Source organism: Trachypithecus francoisi, unplaced genomic scaffold, assembly GCF_009764315.1.
Source record: "Trachypithecus francoisi isolate TF-2019V2 unplaced genomic scaffold, Tfra_2.0 Lachesis_group12, whole genome shotgun sequence".
NCBI classification, from domain to species: Eukaryota; Metazoa; Chordata; class Mammalia; order Primates; family Cercopithecidae; genus Trachypithecus; species Trachypithecus francoisi.
This window is the reverse complement of record NW_022681457.1, coordinates 46,995,025-47,009,353: the sequence shown is the minus strand read 5'-3', so window position 1 is coordinate 47,009,353 and position 14,329 is coordinate 46,995,025. Positions and strand designations below refer to the sequence as shown.

The following is a 14,329-nucleotide window of genomic DNA, read 5'->3' as shown; positions in this document are numbered from 1 at the left end:
TATGCCTTTAACGTATTACAGTCTACCTTCAAGTTATACCACTGCATACAGTGTAAGAACCTTATGACAATGTACTTCCATTTCTCCCATCTTGGCCCTTGTGCTATTGTGGCCATATAATGTATTTCTACATGTGTTATAAACCCACAATATATGTTATTATTTTTTCTTTAAACAGTCAATTAAAAAGTGATTTAAATAATAATAAAAACATCTTTATATTTGCCCATGTAGCTACCATTTCCAGTGTGCTTCATTCTGTGTAGCTCCCAGTTTGCATCTGGTATTATTTTCCTTCTGCCTGAAGGGCTTCCTGTAACATTTCTTACAGTACAGGTCTGCATTTTCAGCTTTTGTATGTTTAAAAAAGTATTTTGCCTTCCTTTTTAAAGTTCTTATTAGCATCTTTTAAATAAAACTTTTACAAATACATATTTATGGGGTACAGGTGATATTTTGATGCAAGCATTCAGTGTGTAATGATGAAATAAGGGTAATTGGGACAACATTCAGCACCTCAAATATTTATCACTTCTTTATGTTGGGAATATTCCAAATCTACTCCTTTATTTATATTGAAATATAAAATAAATTATGAACTATAGTTGCCATATTGTGCTACTAAACACTAGATCTTATTTCTTCTATCTCACTGTATCTTTTTTTTTTTTTTTTTTTGAGATGGATTCTCACTCTGTTGCCAGGCTGGAGTGCAGTAGTGTGATCTCGGCTCACTGTAACCTCTGCCTCCCAGGTTCAAGCGATTCTCCTGCCTCAGCCTCCCGAGTAGCTGAGACTACAGGCACACAACACTACACCCAGCTAGTTTTTGTATTTTTAGTAGAGACGGGGTTTCACCATGTTGGCCAGGATGGTCTCGATCTCTTGACCTCGTGATCCACCTGCCTCGGCCTCCCAAAGTGCTGGAATTACAGGCATAAGCCACCACACCTGGCCCTCACTGTGTCTTTGTACCCATTAACTAACCCTTATTTATCCCTCACGCCTCCCCAGTGCCCTTTCTAGCCTCTGGTAATCATTATTCTATTCCAAGCCTTCCTTTGCTAAAGGTAGTGCCCCTGGCTATAGAATTCTATCTAGGTTGACTGTTTTTTTCCTCAGCACTTTAAAGATGTTGTTCTTCTAGCTTGCATTGTTTCTGATGAGAAATCTGCTGTCATCTTTATCTTTGTTCTTCTCTATGGGATATTTTTTCCCATCTGTTGGCTTTTAAATTTTTCCTTTATCTCTGATTTTAAACAATTTGATTGTGAAATGCTTTGGTGTTGTTTTCTTAATGTTTCCTGTGTTTAGGTTTCACTGAGCATCTTGGATCTGTAGGTTTATAGTTGTCATTATATTTTATATTCAGCATGATTTCTTAAAATATTTTTGTCACTCGTCCCCCCACCTTTTCAGAGATTCAGAGACAAATACGTCTGTATTTGATTACTTGGAGTTGTCCCATAGCTCACTAATGATCTGTTTGTTTTATGTTTCAGTTTTTTTCAGTGTGTTTCATTTTTGATAGTTTCTGTTGCTGTATTTTCAAACTCACTATTTTTTCTTCTGTGCTATCTAATTTTTTCTAATCCCATCCATTATTTTTCTTCTTTGTTTGGGATTCAGCTTACTGAGATGTGATTGACATTAAGCCCTAGTTTTTTACTCAATAGATATTTAGTGAGCACCTATTATTTGTACAAGCCAGAGGCCTTTTGTGTAGGAAAAGCATGGCTTCTCCGAGGCAAAGATTTCTGACTCAATCAAATAACACTGAGCGTCCTCCTTGCACGAGGCCATAGGCTGGGTCTTGCAGCCATTAGGGATATGGGCAGACACTGACTATGCCCTCAGTTGCTTGTCAAAGAAAGAAGTTTACAATCGCTCGTGAGGAGAAATGCAGTGATTGAACTTTTAAAAGTCATTTGAAATCTTGCATTTGAAGTGTTTCTGATTACCCCATATGGAGAAGCTTCAGTACAATTTATTTAAACGACAGAGTTTTCAAAGAACTTTTTTTCTTCAGGACTTGAGAGAAAGAGAAGAGGCAGAAATGAAACGGAATGATTTTCTTGCCTTGCCTTCCCTGTCCTTGCATAAGGAGGACAGTAGAACTATGGAAGGTGTTCTGGCCTAGCTTTGTCCTCCTTGGCCCCGGTGTCCTGAAGTGATTCTTGAAGCAAGATGTGACTGCTGACTCCCGGTCACCAAACCATTTATAATACATGTGGTGCCAACGTGACTAAGAAATCTAGACCCAGAATAAAAATCAAAAAAGCTCCACTTGAAATGTCTTAAAGCGAAATAATGAGCCTTTGTATTAGAAAAAATTATAGCAGCACTGAAAATCTACCCCCAGCTGAGGTCCTGCCGGAATTTGGGAGAAAGCACAGTTGTACCAACTCTTGCTCATATGAAGAAGGTATCTGGAGGTACTTAGAGTGGAGAGCAAGAAGAAGTGCCCTTGTTATATAAGTTCTTTGGAGTGGAAATGCTGTCCTAGACATACAACGTTTTAGAGACTACAGAGTCTCTGTAGAAGATCTAGTTCATCCTTCTCATTTCACAGAGAAATGAAAGGAACTTCCCATGGCTGAACGGAGTTAGCAACAGATTGGAGATGAGAATCTGGGTCTCCTGTCCCCTTGAAAGAATTGTTTCCTAAATAATGTGTAGATGTTTCTTGGTTTCAAAAACTTTAAGTATGTTTTTGACTGTTTTCCTGTCTTCACAGATAACATTTGACAACAAGGCCCATAGTGGAAGAATTAAAATAAGTTTAGATAATGACATTTCCATCAGAGAATGTAAAGACTGGCATGTATCTGGATCAAGTAAGTGAGGAGCATTACTAGTTTTCAGAATGGTTATTAAATAATGGAAAATGGTTATTAAAACCCCACCCTCTGGATATGTAGAACAGCAAATAGAAGATTAGACCATTTTCAAGTCCCTAAACCTCTACTGGTGTTTCAGGCAATATGTGAGTCATTAATAACTGAAATGGCCTTCCTCTCCTTGTGCCCTCACTTGCCCACTCTTGACCAAGAATGTACTCACAGTCCCATGCCACCAAAACCCTACATACACCCTCCCAGACCAACACTTACTGAGTGCATGCTGTATACCTACTTCCACCTTAATTTTCTTCATTTTAATATTTTAAAATGCCCTTAAGATAGGCAGAATCCTTATTTTTACAGATGAAGAAATTAAGGCTCAGAAGCCAGGGGCAAGTCAGGTAGGATGTGACCCTGAAGCATCCCACATATTACGATTGTCTTCAGTCCATTTAAAAGTATACTAAAAGAGGAAAGGATCTATTCTTAGAAATATGGACAAGAATTCAGGTGCAGACCAAATACTGTCAAGAATTTTGGAGCTGAACTGGAGAAATTGCCTGAAAAGAATTTATCTAATTTTCTAGTCCCTCATAAGTAACATAATGGTACATTGTACTGGACTTAATGGTCACTAGATGAGGAATTCTCAGATTCTAATCAGCAGAAGAATCATCCTGGGTACCTGCTACGATGTAGTTTCCCCAGCTGTATGCAAGCCAGTAGGTCTGGGGTCTAGAAATTATAAATAGGCCTTATTCAGACTATACTTGGATAATCACAGTTCTAAAGTTTCTTACTAATTGATTTGCCAAGTTCAGACGTAATAATGAGAAAGAGTACATAAAATGAAGTGTTGCCATCATAGTATTTTTTTCACTAATAGGTGACTTCAAATATATGAGGCTCTTGAGTCACATTTGAAACACAAGCCTGTTTCGTCATCTGTATACTTCGTAATGCTTCTCCACAAACACCAGAATAAGGAAAATGAGGGTGTACACAAGTGTCTGGCACCTAGGCTTCTCTCAGATGTTTGTTTCTTAGTTTTTAAGTTTCTCTAAAATCAATTTAGACATTTAGGTAGTAATTATGCTCCTTGGCAGATGGATGCTTCATCACAGAACTAGTCTTAAGTACTTTCTTTTGTTGTCAGCAGAGAGCAGTCTAACTTGTTAAATAGAGACAAGCTCTGTGGCAGAGCGTGTACAATGGCTGACACCTCTACCCACCTCTCTCCATTGGCTCCACGCATGCTGGCCAGGACTTCACACTTTCGATTCTCCAAAATCTCCATAAGGGTGGCTCTTTCTTACCACTCAGGTTTCAGCTAAAACCGCCTGCTCCCTCAGTGAGGCCTTCTTTTACTACGCAATATAAATCAACCTCTCTGCTTCCACATTGCCCCACACTAACCTCCCTCATATACAGCAGGAGTTCTCAAACTTTAGCATCACCTGGAGGGCTTGCAGAAACCCAGTTTCTGATTCAGTGGGTCTGGAATAGGACCTGAGAATGTGCATCTCTAACAAGCTCCCAAAAAATGCTAAGAACCACTGACATAGAGTGATGGACACTGGAAACAAACTGCACAGATTTTCCCCTGACTCTTCCACTGACTAGCCCTGCAACTATGGGGAAATCATGTGACCTCTCTGTGCTTCAGGTTTCTCACCTGCAAAGTGGGGATAATCATGCTTATCTCATTGGAGTTGCTGTGAAGCTCAAACAGGTTAACACATATAAAGTGTTTAGAGCTATGCTTGGCAAGAAATGTGCTCAATACATGTAAGCTATTGTGATTTATCTTCTATTACTTACTCCTAAACACGGTGAAACCCCGTCTCTACTAAAAATACAAAAACTAGCCGGGCGACGTGGCGGGCGCCTGTAGTGCCAGCTACTCGGGAGGCTGAGGCAGGAGAATGGCGTAAACCCGGGAGGCGGAGCTTGCAGTGAGCTGAGATCCGGCCACTGCACTCCAGCCTGGGCGACAGAGCGAGACTCCGCCTCAAAAAAAAAAAAAAAAAAGAAAGTATTTTGTTATGTGTTTGTTTACTTCTTTGTAGTAGAATAGAAGTTCCACAAGATCAAGGACCTTGTCTATCTTGTTCACCACTGTATCCTAACATCTAGAAAAATGTCTGGCACATAGTGAATGCATAATAAATATTTTATACCTAGATAAGTATATTTTAATAGAATATGCAGGGAGGTGGGCCTGGGCATGGTGGCTTATGTCTGTAATCTCAGCACTTTGGGTGGCTGAGGTGAGAGGATCACTTGAGACCAGTAGTTCATGACCAGCCATGGCAACAAAGTGAAACCTTGTGTCAGCCCAGTATGATGGCACATACCTATAGTTCCAGCTATGAGGGAGGCTGAGGTGGGAGGATTGCCCTCACCTGGGAGGCTGAGGCTACAGTGAGCTTGATTGTGCCACTGCATTCCAGCCTGGGCAACAGAGTGAAACCTGATCTCAGGAAAAAAAAAATAATAAATATATGCAGGGAAGTAATTGTATTAAGAACAAAAGACCACAGGCTTATAATTAAAGATCTTGGAATGATCTTCAATTGTGTGGTGATTTTTTTTTGAGACAGAGTCTTACTCTGTCGCCCAGACTAGAGTGCAGTGGCACGTTCTTGGCTCATTGCAAGCTCTGCCTCCCAGGTTCACACCATTCTCCTGCCTCAGCCTCTCAAGTAGCTGGGACTACAGGCACCCACCACCACGCCCGACTAATTTTTTTGTATTGTTAGGAGAGACGGGGTTTCACTGTGTTAGCCAGGATGGTCTTGATCTCCTGACCTTGTGATCCACCCGCCTTGGCCTCCCAAAGTGCTAGGATTACAGGTGTGAACCACCGCGCCCGGCCCCAGTTGGGGTAATTTTTTAAAAGAAGGACTTTTACCCTTCTTTAAATACTAATTGGAAGAACACTTATCAGGGCTTCTTTGTTGTCTTACCAGAAAGAATGCTTGAATTATTTAAATGATTCTAAAAAGAAGATGTCACCATATTAATGTCCCACCACATAAGCACCATGTAATCCTCTTTGCTTTCAGTGCAGAAGAACACTCATTACATGATGATCTTTGATGCCTTTGTTATTCTGACTTGCTTGGTTTCGTTAATCCTCTGCATTAGATCTGTGATTAGAGGACTTCAGCTTCAGCAGGTAGGGAATGTTGCTTTCTAGGACTGCTACTGCTATTTTGACTGACAGAGACATTCACTGTGCCTCCCCTCTTTTCCCTAAAGGAGTTTGTCAATTTTTTCCTCCTCCATTATAAGAAGGAAGTTTCTGTTTCTGATCAAATGGAATTTGTCAATGGATGGTACATTATGATTATTATTAGTGACATATTAACAATCATTGGATCAATTCTAAAAATGGAAATCCAAGCTAAGGTAATTTTTTTCCTAATCATGCTATTGTTAGTGTCAGATTTGCATTAATGGTAATGTATTTTTCCAGAATGTGAGAATTTTCAGAATGAATTGTTTTTTCCAAACTGTATATCAAGTAGACTTGAAATTGGTAATGGTAGTTTTCTTAAATCTAATCAGGAGGTCTCTTAGGCAGAGTTTTTCAAAGTGTGATCCGCAAACCATTGCATCAGAATCATTGGGTGCCTGGTAAAAATGTACCATGTTACACCTACTGAGTTCAGACTCTTCAGCAGGGCCTATGAATTCTTACACACACCAAAATTCATACACAACCAAGGTAACTAAGGTAAGAGTTTTTTTTTTTTTTTTTTTAATCTTACAAGAAATGCTCGAATCTTTAACAAAAATGAATGGGGCTGTAGGGGAAAGTGAGGTCAAGGCACTATGGTGTGTATGCTTGCGTTTGTTTCCTCCGTCCATTCAAAGTGAGAATGCTCCCATTTTCTTACTTTCCTATTGATGTGCTACAAGCTTATCCATTTTAAGACTAACCTAGCCTAAAAATCAACTGTCCCACAAAATAAAAGTCAAATTAAAAAACTAATAGCGTTCAAACTAATCTTGCTCAAACTTATGTTTCCCTAGTCTTGATGCAACTGATTGAGTCACCTGGGGAGTTGGTTATAAATCCGGGCAGAGACCCCAAATGCAATGGCTCAGAGAAGATAGGAGCTTATTTCTCTCTTATGTAATAGTCAGGATAGGTTTTACAGATTGGTGAGTAGCTCAATGTCTCACAGTCATTCAGGCGCCCACGCTCCTCCCATTTTGTTTCTCTGCCACCCTTAAGGACTTGCCCTGACTGCATGATTACTGCTGTGTTGCCTCAAACAGGTTGCAGCTTATGGGAAGCAAAAACACGTATGGTGGAAGCTCTCCCATAGAGCGATGGCTTGGCTCAAGAGCAGCCAACTTTATTTCTGTACATATCCTACTGGATAGAATTTAGTCAATCCTAACTGCAGAGGGAGCCAGGGAACACAGCCCATGCATGTGCCTAGGAAGGGGAGAATGGGTTTAGGTCGACACTTAGCAGCTGCCACTATATATGGCTATAGTATGTATTATTGGAATAGATGTTTAACTTTAGGGACAAATAAACAAAAACCCAAAACAACAAAAAAGAGGAGTAAGGGGAGAGATGTGCAGCAAATCTTTATTTTTTACCAACCTAAATTATCATTAATTTCAGTGAACCCTAAATGGTGTCTAACAAAATATCTTTCTATATTTTTCTAGACTATTCACTGTCTCTGCCTCACAGATGATCATATCATGTTTTCTTCTTTTCTGAAACCTCTAATACCCTTGTTCTATCCTCATTCTAAGCTGATGACCTTACTTCCTATTTCACAAAAATAATAGAAAAAAAACACAGAATTTCCACAAACCCCCACCTAATTTATCTGCCTCCTGCCATCAGTGAGCATATACTGTGCTTTTTTTCTGTGGATATATTATTTAGGCCACTATTCAGGGCCAGCCCCTCCCACCTGCCTAGTAGAGGCCATCACCACTTGTTTATTCACAGGCACAGCTCCAGCTAGTTTTCCTTCTCTTGGGGATCATCAGTTTCCCTCTCTCTACAAGGTCATTCCCATTAGCATGTTTTTGCCCCTTTTCTTAAGAGATAATATCTCAACCCTAATTCCTCCCCCTAACTTACTACACTCATTTATTTAGCAAAATATCTAAAAAAAAAGTAGTTAATCTTGTTTCTGATTCTGCTTCTCCCCTCCCCCACTTGTTTTTTTAAAGAGATAGGGTTTCACTCTATTACGCAGGCTGGAGTGCAGCAGCGCGATTATAGCTCACTGCAGCCTCAAACTTCTGGGCTCAGGCAATCCTCCCACTTCACAGCCTCGCAAAATCTCTTTCTTTCTATGTCTGTTCCAATCAGGCTGCCCTGCCACACCAAGGAAAGTGTTCTTTTCAGTGTCCTCTCATTCTGATAAGTCCAATAACCAACTATGTACCCTCATCCTGACCTAGCAGCAGCTTCGAACACTGCCGAGCACATGCTTTCACTGGACTATCACCTGGTTTTCCTCCTAAGTCACTGGCTGGTCTTCTGACTTGCGTTGGCTGGTTCCCTCTCATCTCACCAACCTATTAAGGTGATAATGCTTTAAGGCATAGTGCTTGGACATCTTCTCTTTCTGCCACTGTCTTGGTAATCTCATCATGTCCCATAGCTTAGTATCTATATGCCAATGACTCCCAAATCTATACCCCCACTTAGAATTCTTCCCTGAACTCCAGATTTGCATATCCACCATCTAGTCTATATCTCCACTTGGATGTCTGCTTTTCCTTTCAAATTTAACACACCTAAAACAGAACATCTAAAGCCCCCACCTCTGCAGTCAAAACCTGCTTCTCCCATAGCCTTTCTAATTTCAGTTAATGGTAACTCTCATCAGTTACTCAAGCCAAAAATCATGGATTCATCACAGACTCCTCTCTTTCACTAATCTCTTCCTTCCCATATCTAATCCAAGAGGAAATCCTATTGTTCTACCTTCACTGGCCAGGCACTGTGGCTCATATAATTCCAGCACTTTTGAGAGGCTGAGGCGGGAGAATGGCTTGAGCCCAGGAGTTCCAGACCAGCCTGGGAAACACAGTGAGACCCCATCTCTGTGAAAAATAAAAAACATTAGCTGTCAAGGTGGCATGTGTCTGTAATCCAAGCTACTTGGGAGGCTGAGGCGGGAGGCTTTCTTGAGCCCGGGAAGTCAAGGCTGCATTGAGCTGTGGTTGTGCCACTGCACTCCAGCCTGGGTGACACAGTAAGACCCCTGTTTCAAAAAAATAAAATCACCTCATCAATTCCACTATTACCAGCCTGGTCGAAGCTACCATCTCTCATTTATATTATTGCAATAGCCTCCTCACTCCTCCAACAACCTGCTCTCAACCACAGCAGCCAACATCTGATCATGTCACCTCTGTTTGAGGTTCTCAAATCTCCCCAGTTGAGTTAGAGGAAAAGACAAACTTGGTGAGTGCCACTTTATCTCTATAACTGTATACCTTTTCTATTGCTCACTCCAGCCAGATGCACTATCTTGCTAAGCACCCTCCTGTCTCAGGGCCTTTGCACTTGCCAGTCCCTGTGCCTGGAAGTCTTCTCCCCTAGATTTTCCCCTGATTTGCTCCCTCCCTCCCTTCAGATCTTTGCTCAAATGCCTCCTTTTTAGTGAGACCTTCTCTGGTCACTGTATTTAAAATGACAAACCCATACCCATTCCTCATCCCCTCCTCTGAATTTTCTCTTCAGCTATTATCAGCAGCAAATGCCCCAAAGTTTCTATTATTTCTATTGTCTCTCTCTTCCCTCCACTAGAATGTAAGCTTTATGACAGCAGAGAATTTTGTTTGTTCACTGCTTTATCCTTAGCACCTAGAACAGTGCCTGACTCATAGTTACCTCAATATTTATTGCCAAATGAATTTCTGCTTTATAATCTGATTACGTTTTTCCACTTTGTCTTAGAGTCTAACTAGTTATGATGTCTGTAGCATACTTCTTGGGACTTCTACCATGCTTGTGTGGCTTGGAGTCATCCGATACCTCGGTTTCTTTGCAAAGTACAATGTAAGGAATTCTACGGATCTCCATGCTGTTGGTATTTCTCTCAAAGTTATTGCACTGCTTTGGCTAAAGGACAAAGCGATTCTAATGGCCTCTCTTACTTTCCCAGCTCCTCATTTTGACCCTTCAGGCAGCGCTGCCCAATGTCATCAGGTTCTGCTGCTGTGCAGCTATGATTTACTTAGGCTACTGCTTCTGTGGATGGATCGTGCTGGGGCCTTACCATGACAAGGTACTGATAAACAACTTTTTTCCTATTGCTATTAACCCGTTAGCATAGTGCCAGTGGCTTGTTATCCTTTTTCAATGAACTCCTTTCATTTTGTGATTCAGCTTAAAATGTTGAAGGTAGTATATCTAGTGCCATATTTATAAAGTGATAGGGTGTGACCGGCTTGAGAGAATATTTGATGTACTCAACTGTCTCAAATTCTTTCTTGCAATATATCAGGTAATTAAGTTCCGTTTACCACCAGTGAAGTCAAGTTTAGTCAATTTGATTCATCAGTATATCTAAGAGCAGTCTATTCAGATAAGCCTTCTCAAAATGTGACTTTATTTAAAAAGTAGCATAGGGGGAAACTTGTAGGAATATTTGAAAATTTTGTTACTACAGCTATAGTTTGGAATATTATGCCCTTAAATGAAATAAACTTTAAAATGAAATGTATGAGCATGCATGGTTGGGACCTGGGTATCTCTGCACAGGCATTTCAAGGTCTCTTTAAGGTAAAGGGCAGATGCAAGGCTTGATTCAGAAAAGCACTGAGGGTGCAGACCAGCTCCTGCATTTGATTCAGGCTACTCCAAGAGAAAGCTGCTTGTCCCAGGAAAAAAATAGTAGGCTTATATATGTTATATGCATCACAAAGCAAATGTGTGTGGTTACCTCAGGTTATTTGTTTGAAAATGGTAACTTGGGTTATCTGGTCCCATTATCTTTAATATGATGTCAAGAACAGAGGTCTCCAGTGGGAAGGAACATGGAATAAAGTGAACTTTTCTCTTTTCTTTTTCCAGTTTCGTTCTCTGAACATGGTCTCTGAGTGCCTTTTCTCTCTGATAAATGGAGACGATATGTTTGCCACGTTTGCAAAAATGCAGCAAAAAAGTTACTTGGTCTGGCTGTTTAGTAGAATTTACCTCTACTCATTCATCAGCCTCTTCATATATATGATTTTAAGTCTTTTCATTGCACTGATCACTGATACATATGAAACAATTAAGGTAGGTTTATCAAGAGCCTTAAGTAGTAGCATTGTCCTATAACTTGTAGTATAGCAGTAAAATTCAGTACCTAATGGCAGAAGAAAAGTTGATGGAATGTTACTTTCTTCAGGATAGCAAAGAAGGACCTTATTTTTAGAGACTGATTAACAGAAATAGAGGGAAAATTGAATGTTGAAAGTCTTAGTCTCTAAGTAGTTATGCTTTCTCACACAAGCTTTCTAACCTTTTATTAGAATTATAAGGGTCATTAGAAGTCTGGGGGGTAAAGAGTGAAAAACTAAATAAAGAATGAAAAGGGTTAGTAGATATTGAGTGAATAAAACATATGGCATTTCAGAAAGCCAAAATATTGTGGGGAACACAAAAAATCAAATTTTCATAAAGTACAATTGACCCCTTTGTTTGGAGTGTACTGTAACTATGCCCATTGCTCTTTGCAAGGCCCTGCAGGGCACAAGCCCAGGGCCCAGCCTCCAGAATAGCAAAAGGATTAATGGGTCCAGTACTAGCACGTAGCTTTATACAGTCAGATACCTGAACTGAAAAACTATTGTCATTCATATAAGATCTTTTAAAAATCAATTTGAGCCCATTGAAATATGGAAAGGCAGAATAAATATCTACATATGTTTACATTTCCAATAACCTTATACTGTTAGGTGTATTTGTGGCATAGACACTTCCACTTGGGAACTTTTCTTTCTGGGTATGAGAGGGGTAAAGAAACATGAAGCCATGTGATTGGCCCTAGAGATAAAGAGAATGCCTTGGTTTGGAGCTGATAATGATGAATACTTTGCTCATGAAGCCAGGGCTGTGACTTCATCCTTACTGAACAAGATTTCAGGGACCAAATGTCCTCCTTGCTCTCTCATCTGCTCAGCAGATGTGTCCTTCGGATCACCAAGGCAACTGGGAAAGAATGTAGTTGTAACTTCAGATCCTTCCAAATGGTACTCTAAAAGTTCACTGCCTCCAACTCTGCATGCAGAGAACTATGTGTTATTCGAGGGTGACATCTGAGAGCTCTAAGGGTAACATGAGTTTTCACCTTTGATGACATAAGCCTGAAACTCGTATTTTAGATGCTAACCTCTCTCCGTGGGCTCAGGGCCCTTGCCAAATGGGCAAGCTAAGTTATTTTTGATCCTTTCTAATCATGGCATGTCCTAGAAATTTTAGGTCCCAAACTGATATAAATATGAGGCCCTTAAACAAACTTGTCTGCCTGGAAGACTGACTCCAAAAGGGTGTGCAGATTGAAAAGTTCCCTTACAGCATTCAGACCTTTGTCCAGACACCTGGGCCAGCTCAGGAGAGTCCAAGACTGTGCTGAGAGGTCTTCTGGGTGAGGTCAGGGATTTCCATCTCTTAGCCTGCTAGAAAACCTTGTTAATTTAAATCCACTGGGCTTCTTGTGGCCTGAACCATAGTCCTTTGAAAATGCCTGCATCACACTGGTCTGGAAGTCACAGGCCTACAGGGCAGAGTAGTGACAGAGGTTCTCCGACTTGGGATGGGGCTGACTCAATTCTCCCTGGAAGGACAACTAAGACTTAGACTCAGTGTGCCCATTTGGTTTCAGTGGACCCAGAAAGAGAGCTCAGGTAGGCAGCTGCAGAATCCCAGGCCCACTTTACCTCCGCCAAACCTGAGTGACTCTAGAGGCTACATCTCCTTGCAGGTACTCGGAAGTAACTATACTGTCTCTGTAGAAAACCCCCTCCCTTGCCAAATGATCCATTTTGAATTTGGAATGAAGCTGTTTTCAAGGGGCTTATTAATGAAAGCTTTTAACATTCTCCTGTTTAGCATTACCAACAAGATGGTTTCCCAGAGACTGAACTTCGTACATTTATATCAGAGTGCAAAGATCTACCCAACTCCGGAAAATACAGATTAGAAGATGACCCTCCAGTATCTTTATTCTGCTGTTGTAAGAAGTAGCTATCAGGTTTATCTGTACTTTAGAGGAAAATATAATGTGTAGCAGAGTTGGAAGACTATATGGATATTCTGAGATCAGATGTAGTATGTTTGAAGACTGTTATTTTGAGCTAATTGAGATCTATAATTCACCAATAACTGTTTATATTTTTAAAAAGCAATATTTAATGTCTTTGCAGTTTTATGCTGGGTTTTTAAAAATAACTTCAATGAGGAAAGCTATTGGATTATTATTATTTCTTGTTTTTTTTTTGCCATGGCTTTAGGATGTATTCTCTGTGCCTCTCTTTTGCTCTGAAAATCTTGCTTCCCACTATTCTGATTGTGTGGACTGTATAATCAGTGGAAAACAATCCCTGGTCTGACTGTGACTTCGGACAACTCAGTAACCCTGGCTTGGACCACTCTCAGGAGTCCATCCTTGAGAGACGGGGAGTTATTACCATATATACAGTAATCATTGCATTTTAAAATCTTCTCTTAAAAGGAAGAGTAAGAGTGCACCAGAATGAGAGTGTGCCAGCTAACAATGTGATACAGCCATGTGTCACTTAGGACAGAGATACAGTCTGAGAAATGTGTTGTTAGGTGATTTTGTCATTAAACATCATAGCAGGTACTTCCATAAACCTAGATGGTATAGCTTACTACACACCTAGTCTATTTGGTATAGCCTGTTGGTCCTAGGCTATACCAACATGTTACTGTAGTATTGAATACATTAGGCAATTGTAACACAATGGTAAGTATCTACACATAGAGAAGGGACAGTAAAATTATGGTTTTATAATCTTCTGGGACTACCATTGTACATGCGGTACGTCGTTGACCAAAACATCGTTATCCAGCATATGACTGCATTTGGTTATGAAAGGCAACTGTTATTTGATTCTGCTTTTAGTTCTTAAGAAGATCAGGTTTTTAAATACTCATTTACAAGTTTTCTATCCTCTTTCAGTGTTAAAGTAGAAAGTAAAAAGAGTATCTTATACATGCACGAAATTAAAGCATATACCAAATGCATTTTTGATCAAGTAGTGATTATTTTATTAGTACTTGAGCAGCCTGTTAAAACTAGTGATGTACTATACCTTTCATAGGCACATTATGTCTCACAGCAAAGTGTTTTGGGGTGAGAGGCTGTGGTTTCATGGGGCAAGGTTCTATAACTCACATTACAGATACTTCAGGGCTGGGCACAGTGGCTCATGCCTATAATCCCTGCACTTTGAGAGGCCAAGGCAGGAGGATTGCT

At 40.3% G+C, this 14,329-nt stretch overlaps 1 protein-coding gene across 5 annotated transcripts in view; it reads left to right on the top strand.

Annotated features, from left to right (window-relative positions):
• MCOLN3 (mucolipin 3) overlaps nucleotides 1-14,097 on the top strand; it is a 32,120-nt gene extending 18,023 nt beyond the window's left edge. For 2 of the 5 annotated variants that reach the window (XM_033225446.1, XM_033225445.1), the window contains exons 7-13: nucleotides 2,738-2,837; nucleotides 5,912-6,024; nucleotides 6,108-6,257; nucleotides 9,799-9,900; nucleotides 10,007-10,129; nucleotides 10,918-11,124; nucleotides 12,940-14,097. In XM_033225446.1, the coding sequence (XP_033081337.1) occupies nucleotides 2,738-2,837; nucleotides 5,912-6,024; nucleotides 6,108-6,257; nucleotides 9,799-9,900; nucleotides 10,007-10,129; nucleotides 10,918-11,124; nucleotides 12,940-13,074 (930 nt within the window). In that variant the 3' untranslated portion in view covers nucleotides 13,075-14,097. The remainder of the gene's footprint in view (nucleotides 1-2,737; nucleotides 2,838-5,911; nucleotides 6,025-6,107; nucleotides 6,258-9,798; nucleotides 9,901-10,006; nucleotides 10,130-10,917; nucleotides 11,125-12,939) is intronic. The other 3 variants (XM_033225448.1, XM_033225447.1, XM_033225449.1) reach the window with 2 other exon arrangements.
• The last annotated feature ends 232 nt before the right edge of the window (nucleotides 14,098-14,329 follow it).